General features: G+C 49.1%; 1 protein-coding gene across 3 annotated transcripts; it reads left to right on the top strand.

The window, feature by feature from the left end:
• The first annotated feature begins 1,284 nt into the window (after window positions 1-1,284).
• On the top strand, window positions 1,285-12,689 carry Neil2 (nei like DNA glycosylase 2). Of its 3 annotated transcripts, none has more exons than XM_026398863.2 (5): window positions 1,285-1,494; window positions 3,005-3,144; window positions 6,988-7,322; window positions 10,072-10,268; window positions 11,666-12,689. In XM_026398863.2, the coding sequence occupies exons 2-5, from the start codon at window positions 3,007-3,009 to the stop codon at window positions 11,977-11,979; spliced, it is 984 nt and encodes a 327-aa protein (XP_026254648.2). In that variant the 5' UTR covers window positions 1,285-1,494; window positions 3,005-3,006; the 3' UTR covers window positions 11,980-12,689. The 3 variants fall into 3 exon arrangements, with proteins under 3 accessions (XP_026254648.2, XP_026254649.2, XP_026254650.2); XM_026398864.2 differs by having other exon boundaries at window positions 1,285-1,862; XM_026398865.2 differs by lacking the exon at window positions 1,285-1,494 and adding an exon at window positions 2,167-2,230.
• The last annotated feature ends 1,388 nt before the right edge of the window (window positions 12,690-14,077 follow it).

Genomic DNA, 14,077 nt, shown 5'->3' with positions numbered 1-14,077 from the left:
TTTCCTCTCTTTACGTGCCCTAGCCCTTAAGTAGGTGACACCATGGAGGCCACCTATATTGTGTTCAGGGACTGGGCCTGGCTCCCTATGCCAGATAGATCCTCTCAGGGCCCTCCATTAGGGTACTGGAACTGCCATCCTGGCCGTTTCCTGAACACCTGCTCAACATTTTCCAAACTTCCTTGCTTACTAACTCGAAAATGCTGGCTCCCTGTTCGCCTTGGAGAACTAACAACAGAATGTAATTATCTTTGAATAGCCTATTATTTTATTGCCTTTATTCTTTCAAATAAAAAAAATCAAGACACTTTTTTATAGGGAAACTGACACCTATATTACTCAGAATGGCCTCCAAATCCTGGGCTCAAGTAATGATTTTCTGCTCAGTCTTCCAGTAGCTGGGACTATCACCCAGCTTTACACTGTTTTGTTTTGGTCTTGGGGACTGAAACCAGGGCCTTGTGCATGCAAGGCAAGCACTCTACCAACTGAGCTATATCCCCAGCCCCCTTTACACTAATATTTTAAAGCAAAATTTGCTTATAGTAAAAATAATAATATTAAAATCTTATAAAGTAAAATAGCCCATCCTTTAAAAAGGGGTCTGGGAGCATATCTCAGTGTGAGAGCATTTACCTAGCATTACCTGAGGCAGTGAGTTGAATTCCAGCACTGAAAAAACACAAATAAAAACTTCATAGGAATTTCTTGACAATCTGTTTCCTTTCCCCCATTATTACAGCATTAGCCTGAGTCAAGGCCTGAACCACTCAAAGGCTGTCCCATTCGGAGCTCAAGACTTTTCTCTGTAACTGTCCTTATGAGACAATAAATGTGCTAAGAGTGTTTTGCTTTCTCAATTCCAGAATCTGTCTTTTTTCCACCTCGCTTTTTGCTCTTTACTCCTGTCCATCTGCCACCGGCCCTGCTTCCGGCGCCCCCAATCCAGGGAAGAGGTCCTGTCCCCCAAGACAGACACTCCAAGCACACACACTCCGCTGGGGGGGGGGGGGAGACTCCGCCCCCACCACGGGGGCCCAGGTGCACGCTCACCCCGGGGGCTCGGCCCGCCCCCCAGGACATAACTCCACGCCCACCTCCCGGGGGAATTGCCCGCCCCTCGCCCCCGGGACCGAGCAGCACGCCCACCCCAGGGGCGGAGTCCGCGCTCCCGGGCAGAGCGCCACGCCCATCCCGGGGCGGGGTTGCCCCGCCCCCACGGCAGAGCCCCGCCCCCGTCCCGCCCCCAGAGCGGACCTCCCAGTTCCGGGGCGCGGGTCCTCCCCGCCCACGTCCGCAGAGACCGAGGGGGCGGGCGTGTGCGCCGCGGAGCTGGGGCAGGCCGAGGGGCCGCCTACCGCGACCGAGGAGTCCAGCCCTGGACCGCCGCCTGCCCGGAAGGTGGAGTAGAAGGACGGGGCCGCGCCGCCCCCGGCTTCCTGCCCGGCCGGTGCCCGGGCCTCTGGGCCCGAGTCTGGCTCCTGCGCCTTGTAGGTGCGTGACTGTGAAAACGCAGATACGGAAAAATTGAGAAGCGTCTCTTAAAGGCACCCACGCCCTGGCCGGATTCATTTCCTTTTGCGTGTTGACCATGGCGCCTCTGTCCCGGGAGTTCCAGGGACCCTCATTCCAGTCTCTGCGCCCCCTTCTCCCCCGAACCCCGTAAAGAGTTGGAAAGGCAGTCATCTTAGACTGCCTTGGAAACGGCAGCGAAGACCTTTTATTCCCCTTCCTCGCCTGTCACCCAGCCTGGCGACCTGGCTGTAACTGTCCTGCGGGAAGGGGCCCTCGGTTCTCATCTTGCGGCCACTTCTCCTCCATCAAAATACTTAAACCTGTCCATGAGCTGAGAGATTCAAGATGTGGGTGTCTTGCAAAGGGTGGCTTTTGGGGAAGCTTTCTGTGTAGGAGGCAGCCGGGCTCAGAACTGGTGAAGGTCGGTTGTGTCTGGCAAGCCGACTTCCAGCCCAGCAGTTTCCCCTTGAGGGTCTGAGTAGGGGGAACATTATCACTTTCAGAGAATATAAAGTGTCACGGATTTTAAGATGCATGTTATGGAATGTGCTGCTGAGGAGGTTATGAGAATTCCTGGAATGTAAGAGGCATATTCAATTTTTAAAAAATATTTTGAATTTTTTGTTAGAATCACCGAAGTAATAGCTGCCACCTGCCAGATACCTGCGTAATTTTCACCATGACTTACAGCACATAACTTGTGCTGAGGAAACAGGTGGGTTAGTAGTGCCCTGGGTGAGGATGGGATGTGCAGAACACTCAGACTGCCTCACACAGGGGGATCTCAGTGAACTTGGATGATTGGATGAAGGTCACAAATGGCCTGCAAGACACTGCAGGGAACCAATGCTGCTTCGTGGTGGTCAGGGATAATTGTTGTAGTTAAGCTGGGCACTGCCTCTCCCGGCTCTCAACTGGCTTGGCCAGTGTCTGCACTTGTTGGTTCTGGGCGCTCTTTGCATTGTGGCCGCCCCTCGCCCCCAGGACTGAGCAGATCTCATGCACATCTCCCCTACCTGAGGGCTGGTCACAGGAGGACCAAGTCCCATTGTCTCCTAAAAGTGGGGGGCTCCCTCAGCAGCAGAGGGTTGGAGTGATTGTTTTGGGAAGTGGGGAGGGGGAGGAGGACAGAGCTGGAGTTGAGTTAGGAGCGCACAGTCCAGGTAGAAGGCAATGAGGGTCGTTCCCCAGGTGGCCACCGAAGTGGGTGGCACCCATGATGTGATGGCTAGCACGCTGTTGGTGCTTTATAAGTGTGTGCTGAATGAAGAAAAGGCAAGAGGAGTTGGGAACTCATTCCTGAGAAGTGGGCCCACACCCTTCTGTGGCTTTTCTTCCTCTGATGGGTCCCTGCCCCTGTTATGCTCTCTCTTTGACCATATAGACTGTTGAAGTTTGTGGCAGAAACTGGCTATTTAGAGCAGGGAGGGAGAATGAGGAGTGCTAGAGAGAATGAGCTAAGGTCTCTTCTGCCTGTTTCTGCCTGCAGAGATGCCAGAAGGACCATCTGTGAGGAAATTTCACCATCTGATCTCTCCCTTTGTGGGCCAGCAGGTGGTCAAGACAGGGGGCAGCAGTAAGAAGCTATACCCTGCCACCCTTCAGTCTCTGTGGCTCCAGGACACCCAGGTGAGTTCTGCATCCTCTGCAAGTCAGGCTCCCTTAGCCCATCCTGTGCCTCCCCTGGAATCTGCCCCAAGAGGTCTCATGCTATCCCTCCCATTGGCCCTGGACAACCACTGCACGACTCCACATGGGTCCTGGTCTTTCAGTCTGACGTTTCCCAGCCAGAAGTGGGCATTACGTGGACGGTGGGCTCTGAAGATCACAGAGGCATGAGCTGGAGACCCCCATTCAGAGTCCGGAGACATTCTGACTATTCCAGCTGTGTCTGATGTTCAGCTTTGGGCTGGGAACCAAGTTTGATCCTTGTGCCAGTGGGGATGAAAGAAAAGAGGATTGCTGTAGGTCTGGGTTCAAACCGTCCATCTTTTTCCTGAGCAGGAGTCAGAATTCCTTCAGGCGGCTCACTGGCTCTGTGATCTGACCCCTACATGCCTCTCTCGCCTTTGTACCCACCCCAGTCTGTCTTTGATCATCCTGAACTGCCCCAGCTCTGGTCATTCTTGCCCAGGGTTTTGACATGCTGCTCCCCTGCATGAGCAGGTCTTCCCTTTTCTCCTAATTGCCCTCTCAGTTTACCATGGTGATTTGTAGTCTGTTTCTGACTTATACTTGGCTATCTGTCCTCGGAGAAGCTTGACGCTGGGTGAGACTCTTCTCCAGGAGGACACCTGAACTTCCTCCTGTTGTACCTATTCCTGAATTTGTGCTGCTTGTGGTGTGAAGGAGACGGATAAACCTTGTGTCCTGAGTGCTGAGCTGGACACCCAGCACATAGGAGGCACAGGGTAAATGTTTGCAGGCCACAGAGTAAACCCAGTAGACTGTGTTGCTGCTTAGCTGGGAGCTCTTAAGCAAGTCTCTTAGCTTTAGAGTGTTTGATTCAGTCGTATTCAGTCGTGGGGACGAGGCACCGGCTTGCCGCTACGGCAAGTGGACTTTATCCTTCCATCTTCACCCATGAGTTACATGTTTCAGAGAACTATCCACATTGTGGAGCCAGGTCTTCCAAACTCCGGGCTGTGGTCTCTTTGTACAGACTGTCATGGGAGGTTTGTAGCTGCAGGGTGTGGTCCCTTGTCTCTGGACTCCCACATTTATCATAGTGCTTGTCACAGAGCTGGGACTCAGAGAAGATTAGCAAATGGCAGTGGACAGAAGGATGTGCGGCAAGAGTGCTGGAAGGTGGACCCAGAGCTGGTTTCGCAGCAAGCTGAGGCAGAATCTGTATTGTGGGAACCCAAGAAAGGCCCGAGGAGGTGGCTTTGGGGAGCTGCTTAATGGGGCTCTCAGGAGCACTCTTTCCTACCGTCTGTTGTTCTGTCCCTGAGGAATGCAGAACCAGATGAGGAAGGAAGGACTTGTATCTCCACAGGGAAACTGACAGCGGTGCTTAATGGGGAGGAGTGGAGCTCAAGGTTAAGAGCCCAGTGAGGACCTCAGGTAGGGGGCATCCTGTCACCTGGAGGATGAACTTTGAAGACTGGAGGATTTAGATGGACTCGGGGAAATGGGCATTTCAGTCTGAGAAGGAATTATAGACAGGAAGAGGGACGGGGAGTAAACAAGATGGGTTCTACTCTGCAAGCCGTTTGTCTGACACCTTCCTCTTCAGCTCTCTGCTTTCTGGGTAGGAATTGTCTTGACTGCTCATAGCACACTCAGAAGGTGACTCATGCAGCTCCTGTGATGGGACATTCAGAGCTCGGCAGTCCTTGTATGGCTGTTGATGTCTGTATTCCACCCATTTCCGTGGGTTGGAGATGGGTTTAGGAATCAAATGTTACTACATACTTTGACTTTTTTTCTTTTGTGGTGCTGGGGAATCCAACTCAGGGTCTTGTTCGTGCTAGGCGGGTGCTCTGCCACTAGCTTACTTGGACTTTTTATTTTTTAATTTTTTTTTTTGTAGTTGTAGGTGGACAGCATGCCTTTATGTTATTTGTTTATTTTTATGTGGTACAGAGGATTGAACCCAGTGTTCCATGCATGCAACACAAGTACTCTACCACTGGGCTACAGCCCCATACTTAGAATCTTAACCAACCCACCAATTAAAAATTTGTAACAGCTTTGGGCTGTGGTTATAGCTCAGTGGTAGAGTGTTTGCTTAGCAGGTGAGGCACTGGGTTTGATTCTCAGCACCACATATAAATAAATAAAGGTCCATTGACAACTAAAAAAACATTTAAAAAAATTTATAACAGCTTTATTGAGATATAATTTGCAAAACACACAGTCTGCCAAGTTAAACTTCATAATTCAGTAGTTTTTAGTATATTTACTGAGTTTTCCTTGATTCGTTTTAGAATCTTTTAATCTTTTTTTTTTTTTTTTTGGCAGTGCTGGGGGTTAAACCCAGGGCTTCTCGCATGTGAGGCATGCTCTCTACCACTGAGCTCTACCCTCAGCCCCAGAATATTTATGTTACACCCAAAAAAACTCTGTGCCCTTTAGCAGTCACCCCATTTTACCCCAGCCTTCAGCAACCACTAATCTACTCTCTTTCTGTAGACTTGCCTCTTTGGGACATTTTATATATGTGGAATCATGTAGTATGTGTTTCTTTGATGACTGGCTTCTTAATATGATGTCAGATTCATGTATATTATAGCAGGTATCAGTACTTTATTCCTTTTTGTTGCTGAATAGCTTCCACTACATGGGTATGCCACATTTTATGATTGATGATGTCCATTCATCAGCTGATGGATAATTGGAGTATTCTGCTGTGGACACTGATGTGCAAGTGTTCGTGTGGGTGTGTGGTTTCAGTTCCCATGGGTCTGGAATTGCTGGGCCTCTTGGTAACTCACAGAGTGGACCTTCTTGTGCTCACCAACTCTTCTTTCCATGTTCTCCTAGTCTCTGGTGTGTATCTTACTTTTTCTTTTTATTGTATATAAAAAAAACACATTACAAAATTTACCATCTTAACCAACCTTTTATAAGTGTGTGGTTCAGTATTCAGTTAATTATGTTCATGGTATTGTTGGGTAGATCTTTTTAAATCTTTCCTAGCTGAAACTCAGAACCCATTAAGCACTGACTCCCCATTTCTTCTCCAGCCCCTGGAAACCCGCATTCTACCTTCTGCCCCTAGGAATTAAACTGCTTTGGATGCCTCATAGAAGTGAAGTCAGGGAGCATTTGTCCTTGTGTGACTGTTTCACTTTGCGCAGTGTCCTCAACCTTCCTGCATGTGGTAGCGTGTCAGAATTTCTTTCATTTAAAAAAATATTTATTTATTTAAAAAATTTTAGATAAACTCTTTTATTAGATTTATTTTATTTATTTGTTTTTAGTGGTGCTGAGGATGGAACCCAGCTACAACCCCAGCCCCCAAATTTCTTTTATTTTTAATGCAACATTGTTCCGTTATGGACATACCGTGTTGTGTTACCCATTTATCTCTTGGTGGACACCTGGTTGCTTCTACTATTACAGCTGTGAAATGTTATCTCCCTTTTTAAATATGAAGCCCTTAGAGGGAAGGACTGGAGTCTCCCACCGCCAGGCACACTGCAAGTTCAGTCAATGATTAGTGAATTGAAGTGACTGCAGTGTCCTGGCATTTAAAAGAAGCATAGTAGAAATTGGCATGGTTGGAGAGGGTACAAGGACATCCTGACCAGCCCTTTTTGACTGTAAGTGTTTTGACCTTGAGGAAGGTTTAACAAATAGTTTATTTATTATTGTACTAAGGATTAACACCAGCACTTTACCACCAAGGTAAAGTGGGGCGGCTTCACAGCAAGGAGAAGGAGTCAGTGGGCAGTTGGGTAACTGTGTAGCCCTTAGCTCCTTTTTGGGTCCGTAAAGCTTAGATCCATGTTCATTTTTTCCTAGGTTCATGGAAAAAAATTATTCCTTAGATTTGATCCAGATGAAGAATCGGGGTCCCCTGGTAGCAGCCCACTTCCAGAGCCTCCACAGAAAGGAGCAAGGAAGGAAGAGACTGTGGCCCCAGAGCCAGCCTTGGGGCCCAGCAGACTCAAAACCTCTGATGAATCCTGCCTGTCCGTGGAGCTTGACCCCAGTGTTCCTGGGGCAGATGGCCCTGCAACAGGAGCCCCGCGGTGGCTGCAGGTCAGCTTCGGTCTGTTTGGCAGTGTCTGGGTGAATGAGTTCTCCAGAGCCACGAAAGCCAACAAGAGAGGTGACTGGAGGGATCCTATGCCCAGGTAATGATGTGGATGTCGGGGTTCTTGGCAGGGTCTGCAGTATTCCTGAGGTCCCCACCATGGCAGAGTGTGGTGCTGGGTGTGGGGGGTCACGCCCAGGTGGATGGCCAACCCTAGCACCTGCTGTTCAGGAGGCAGAAGAGGCTGTGGTATTTACCCAGGTTGGGAAGTAGGCTGCAGTCTGCACCTGACGGGGAGATCGTGACTCCCTGGGGTGGCCTGGAGAAGGGGAGTTTCCAACATACGTGGCACTTGAGGGCAGATGGTCTCTGAAGAGCATTTCATGCCTCAATTCTTGCTCTCTGAGCTTAGGGACAGGTTTGCCCAGGTTTTAATCTATGAATGTTGAGAAAAATGACTTTGTGCAGCCAGCTCCAAGATTAGGGTTATTTCCTTGGGGCTCGTGCCAGAGGGGAGTTGCTGGTGAAGACAAGGAACGTTCTGTGCCTGCAAGTTTTCGGGGCTGTATAGAAGCGCTGGCTTGGCTGCCTTCCCGATAGCTTTGGGTCCTTTGTGTTCTTTTTATCAATTTGTTGAAGCTCGTGGACGTTCAGTCTGGTAGCCTCTGTGATATGTGCTGCCTCTATTGTTTGAGGCTCTCTGGTGGCCTTTGACTATGTTTATGATGCTTTTTGACATTTGGGGTTTTTACTATTTATGTAGTCAACAGTGTTTTTCTTGGTCACTCCTAAGTTTCCCTCTGACTAAAGAGGTCCCGTCTACTCCAGAGTCACCTGAAGGGTTTTGGTTGTTGTTGTTTTGGGTTTTTTAGGTGGTGGTGCTGGGAATTGAACCCAAGGCCTCATGCCTGCTAACAAACATTCTTCCACTTATTGCATCTCCAGACCTTTTTATTGTATTTTGAGCCAAGATCATGTTAAATTGCCCAGGCTGGCCTCAGACTTGTGGTCCTCCTGACTCTTCTATTTTCAAATTTTGCTTTTAGGTTCCAGACTTTGTCTTCGTTTACAGTATCATGTAGGGCCCACAGGATGCTTTGGGCAGCTCAGGTAGCTCAGGAGGTCCGAGGGAGGCTCTCTGGAGCTGGCTGGTTCTGAGTCCTGCCTCCTGTTCCTGACACTCTCCTGGCTTTGCACATTGCCACTCCTGGGTTGTTTCCTTGGGCCAGCAGCAAAAAGCAGCTGCAGTTTCAGGCTTTATACACACCCAGGAGCAGCCAGAGGGAAGAGCTGCTTTTAGGCTTCTGCTGAGTGGACAGCTTGCTCAGGGCCCCAGCTGGGTTCCCTGCCGGCCACACCTGTCAAGGTGCTAGGTTGGAATTAGTCACAAGCTGGGGGACCTGGACCGCTCTCCCTGAAACAGGCTCTCTCCAGAGCTCACCCTGGTGGTCACAGAGTGAACACGTATTGTCCTCTTCTGTTACCCTCTTGTCAATTCCTTTTTCTTGTTCATATTTCATGGTTGGCTCTGTCCTTTTTTTTCCCTACTAGGCTTGCCTGAGTTTTATACTCTTTTTTGGTCTTTGAAGAAAATAATACTTGCTTTATATAATCTTTCTTTATAGAAGACTGTTTCTTAATTAATTTCCAAATGTTTTGGAGTTTAGGGTCTTTTTTTAGTTTTTACTTATTTATTAATTGCAATACAGGTGATTGAACCCAGGGGCACTGTATCACTGAGCTGCAGCCCCAGTCCTGTTTAATTCTTTTATTTTGAGACAGGATCCCACCACGATCTCCAGGCTGGCCTCAAACTAGGGATCCTTGTGCCTCTGCCTCCTGAGTTGCTGGCATTATGGTTGTGCCCCACTGCAGCTCTAACCATCCAGATTTTACTAACATAAAAATTAAGACTGTTTTTGCTTACTCTTCCCACCTTTCAGATCAATCTTTTAGAGTATTTCTACTTGTTAATAATTTTCTATCATATTCACCCCAGTTTCAGAGTTTGTCAAGCTGATTTGGATTTTCAGTTCCAGGTTATTGAATTTAATTAATATCATTATATTATAACTATACATTAAATAACATTAAAAGGGATATCTTTTATTTCAAGAACTCTTTCCTGATCCTGGCGCCATGGTTCTTGGTGCACTGTCATAATCACGATCCATTGACTGATGTCCCATGGCACCTGTTACAGAATTCCATTGCTCACTTCTTCACCTCCTCCCCATCTCCCCCATTGAAACCATTGCTGGTATGATTTTTGCTGGGTATGTATCTTTTCTTGGAATGGTTTCCTGGGCACTGAGAGTAGGTTCTCCTGGTCCCAGCTCTCCCCAGGGACACTCACTCCATCCAAGGCATGGGCTCAGGGATCTTCCCCTTCAGATGTGGAGGCAGTTCTGCTCTGATTAGCTGTCCTTGAGGTTGCCATCATTTCTTTATCAGCATTTATAACTTCGTGCTCTGTCCCTGTCAGCTCAGGGGATTGGGTCTTTTTGGTAAATCTAGCCTGGGGCTGGAGGTAGAGCCTCACTGTAGCCATTTCTCTGTGTTCTTTACTGGTGAGCCCCCTTTTTGTGTTCTAGGTCGTCAGACCCCCTGACCTTTGAGCTGTTCTGTTTTTCAGGTTTTCTTCTGTGAACAGAAGATACTCAGAAAAAATAAACCCACGTGTTTGTTTTGTTCTAACAACTCCATTTAGCTCTGTGATGTCTGTGACTCTGACAGAGCCGTCCATTTTCTCTTCAAGGCCTGGCTTTCCCCAGGTTCGTCAGAGTGGCAGCGTAGTGTGACCTGAAACAGTGGAAGCTCATGTGCATGTGGTTTGTTCTTTCTTCCAGGTTGGTCCTACACTTTGGTGGTGGTGGCTTCCTGGCATTTTATAATTGCCAGATGTGTTGGAGCCCTTCTCCTGTGGTTGAACCTACCTGTGACATCTTGTCTGAAAAGTTCCATCGAGGACAAGCCTTGGAGGCTCTGGGCCAGGCTCAGCCTGTGTGCTATACACTGTTGAACCAGAGATACTTCTCAGGGTTAGGTATGACTGACGGGTCGGGGGGAGCCCCTCAGAGTCGTACAATGGAAAAGTCATTCATCTGGGAGTCTCGAGTCCTGAGGACAGTTCTGTTGGTCTTGAAGTGATGACTTTATCTCTTTAGCTTCCCTGGTCTTTAAAATTACACAGAATCTCAGGATGTAAAATGGATGATTGGTAATTTAGCATTACATTTCTTTCATAAGTTAGTATTTAGTCATTAGAGCCGGGCATGTGATGCTCGCCTGTAATCCCAGTGGCTCAGAAGGCTGAGGCTGGAGGATTAAATTCAGCAATTTAGCAAGTCGCTAAGCAGCTTAGTGAGACCCTGTCTGAAAATAAAATACAAAAGAGGGCTGGGGATGTGGCTCAGTGGTTAAGCGCCCCTGGGTTCAATCTCTGTTACTACCTTTTGCCCCCAAAACAAGAGGTGGTTAGAGAAGCATTTTCTAACTTCTGCTTCAGAATTTGTACCCTGACTGGATTCTTAGCCTATGCTTCCTGACGGTGCATTAGGGCGTGACCTCCTGAAGGGCAGGGGCCGTGCCTGTGCCCCTGGTGTCCTCCGCTGCCTAGTGCCATCCTGGCACAGAGAGGCACGGGGCCAGGATCTGCAGGCAGCTGGGAGTCCTCTGTTCACTAACAGGAAAGGGCAGTCACTTCATTCATCCATTCCCCCAAACCTACTGCACACCTGCCTCTGGTAAGCTTGCCTTCTCAGCCTAACACAGCCATTGTTTAAAAAGGCTCAGCAAACCAGGCCAGTTCCCCTGAGATGAGGTGGGGTATAATAAAGGCCCAGTAGGGTTAAAGAGAGAAACTGTGGGGATATTTTGAAGAGAGGCATTGATTCTGGAAGAAGGGGTTGAGGCTGGCTTCATAAAGAATGAGGCAGGAATAGACAAATAATTGAATAAGACCTCCTAACTCTGCACGGAACAGGCATCGGAACAGTTCATGTTTCTACCAGCCACTGAGCTCAGCGTTCTTAGGTGAAGTCTCACTGACTGCTCACAAAAACCAGCAAAGCCATTCCTGTTTTACAGATGAGGAAACTGAAACTTAGAGGCCAAGGAACCTGCAGGGCCATATGGTAGGATCTGGTCGAGCTGGGATTCCAGTGCAGGCGGTCAGGTGTCAGGCCCTTCTTGCAGCCTCTTGGCTGTGACGTGGGACCCACATGTGTTACTTCATTTTGCTTCCCAACAGCCTTTGGGGGAGTGTGGCCAAATGCATTTTGCAGAGGGAGGGTTTGGATGCGGAGCCTGCCGCCCTGCCCCGGAGGCCCCGGTGTGACAGAGCTCGTGCTCCCCGCCATCACACCAGCTCTGCTCCCTTTGGGGTGGTTTCACTGTGGCCTGTTGCGTGTCCCTCCTCATCCTTTCCCTGCTTTGTTTCAGGGAACATCATTAAGAATGAAGCCTTGTACAGAGCCAGGATCCATCCCCTTTCTCTGGGCTCGCTCCTGAGTGCTTCTCGCCGGGAGGCCCTGGTGGACCACGTGGTGGAGTTCAGTACGGGCTGGCTTCAGGGAAAGTTCCAGGGCAAGCCACAGCACACGCAGATCTACCGGAAGGAGCAGTGTCCTGCTGGGCACCAGCTCCTCAAGGAGCCCCTTGGGCCCCCAGGCGGGTTCCAGAGGCTCACCTGGTGGTGCCCGCAGTGCCAGCCCCAGGTGCCCTCTGAGGAGCCACAGCAGCTCCAACACCCCTAAGGCGCTCGAGGTCTTCTTGGTACTTGTCCTTGAGGACCATGGGGCCTGTGTGTCCAGAAGGGAAGGTGTGGGCAGGGATTGTGGGTGGCCACAGAGGACAGCCTGGGCTGTGAGGTGTCAGTACCGTTTATGTTCGTGTCTCTGGATTGTGCCTGAGGCCCAGCTTTCATAGGGGTAGGTTTTCTAGTTCTGTTGATTCTTCCTGAGGAAGGCAGTCTTCACAGGTGAGGGGAGCACCCAGAAAGACGGTGGAGCCCTAAAACCGACAGCCGGGGTCGGGGGGGACATGACTATGTTCCCAGCAAGGCTTGGCAAGTGTCCTGATTTGGAAAGTTTGGTCGATCTTAAGGCTTTTGGTTTTGAGAAACAGGAAAATGGAAGTTTCTTCCCCTGTTGTCTGTGGAGGGTCCTGGGGATGAGGATGGAGCTGCAGGAGAAAAGTGCTGGTCCAGCTCCTGCTGGCGTCTCCCGCCCAGTGAGGATCTCAGGGCCTGGCAGCACGCCAGCCACCCTCCCGGGGATCCAGTGGCCTTTAAAGAGAAGCTAAAGCTACTTGTTTACTCCTTAAGTTGAAGTGTTTGTGACTGTTGATGCATCAACAATTCAGGAACCAAAGGACGTAGAGAAACATTCCCTCAGGTTGTTGATAGCTACATGAAGCTGGACAGCAATAGGAAAATAAAGCTCTTTGCTATTTCTGTGTCATCTTTATTTGGCAGTAAAGGTTTGTTTGTTTGTTTTGTTTTTGTGTTCTTTGTTTTTTTGTCTTTTCCTGCGGTGTTGGGGATCAAACTTGGGGTCTTGGGCTAGGCAAGCACTCCATTGTTGAGTACACCCCAGGCCCAGTGAAGGGTGTTTTACTGTAAATAGCATCTCATTATGAAGGTGGCCTCTCAGAGCTTGCTCAGTTGGACTGATGCATCCACTTACACAGGGAGGGAGGGAGGGAGGTGAGTGCCCGTCTGCCCCAGGGGAGCAGAGGTATACCTTTGCTTCTGGCACAAGGGAGCTGATGATTCCTGAGAGTGAAATTGAAAAGAATAGCAGATGTTTCTGGCCTTCCTTTATGCTCATCTGTCTGAAATTACTGAGTGCTGTCCGTGGAGGGGGGTAACCACATCATAGCCAGCTGCTTCCCCTTGAGATAGTTAACATGAACTGACCAGTGCTGGGTGCTCACCTGCCCTCCCTGCACCAGGCATTCACCCTGAGCGGCGTGCTCAGCCCTCACTGGGTGCTCGCTCTGCACTGAGCGCTCACCCCAACCCGGTGCTTGCCATAGTTCTTGCATATAATCTGCAGAACAACCCATGGAGCTAGGTACTTGTTCTTTTTATCTTTACTTTATGAATGAGAGAACTGAAGTCTGGAGAGGTTAAGGAATTTGTTTGAGATCACACAGTTCAAGGTCCAGAGCCACAGCTTTCATTCAGTCTGCCATAAAAACAAAAAAATCCACCACTAGAGACTGGGTGACTTAATAGACTTATTTCTCACAGCTCTGGAAATGGCAACTCCAAGATCAAGGTTGATTAGCTTACCCAGGCCCCTTCCTGTCTTGCAGATGGTGCCTCTCTGTGACCTCACGTGGGAGGGGAATACTGAGATATCCTCCTCCTCTTAGAAGGACACTAGTCCCATGATGGGAACATCTCATGACTCAACTATGACTCCATTAACACCTAATCAACACACAAACGCTCCATAACAGCCACCCACTTTGTGCCCACCACACTGTAGCCCCTCCGTGGGGTACCACAGTTTCCACAGGAGTAGAACAAGTCCTGGCTCACATCCTCCAGAACACTAGGAATATGCCCTTCAGGGAGCCAGGTTCCCTTTGTTCATCAGCTCTGAAAAAGTGATCCAAGGAAGGATCATGCCTTACAGATGAAAAGTATAAGTTTGAGAAATATCACGTGCCATCTCTCCGCTTGGACATTTGTGGAGCTCTTAAAGTCTTCAAGAAATCCCCCCACAGTAATGCAGACTCTCTAAGTTTGCTCTACCTGGTGTTTCCAACCCAATTTTATTGTGAACTCTTTTTCTCTCTCTTCCTTGGAACGCAGTGTAGAATATAGCTGTTATGATTCATGGG

The sequence above is a fragment of the Urocitellus parryii genome, chromosome 14 (assembly GCF_045843805.1).
Source record: "Urocitellus parryii isolate mUroPar1 chromosome 14, mUroPar1.hap1, whole genome shotgun sequence".
NCBI classification, from domain to species: domain Eukaryota; kingdom Metazoa; phylum Chordata; class Mammalia; order Rodentia; family Sciuridae; genus Urocitellus; species Urocitellus parryii.
Note: the sequence above shows the minus strand (reverse complement) of the source record. Positions and strands in the feature narration are given on the sequence as shown.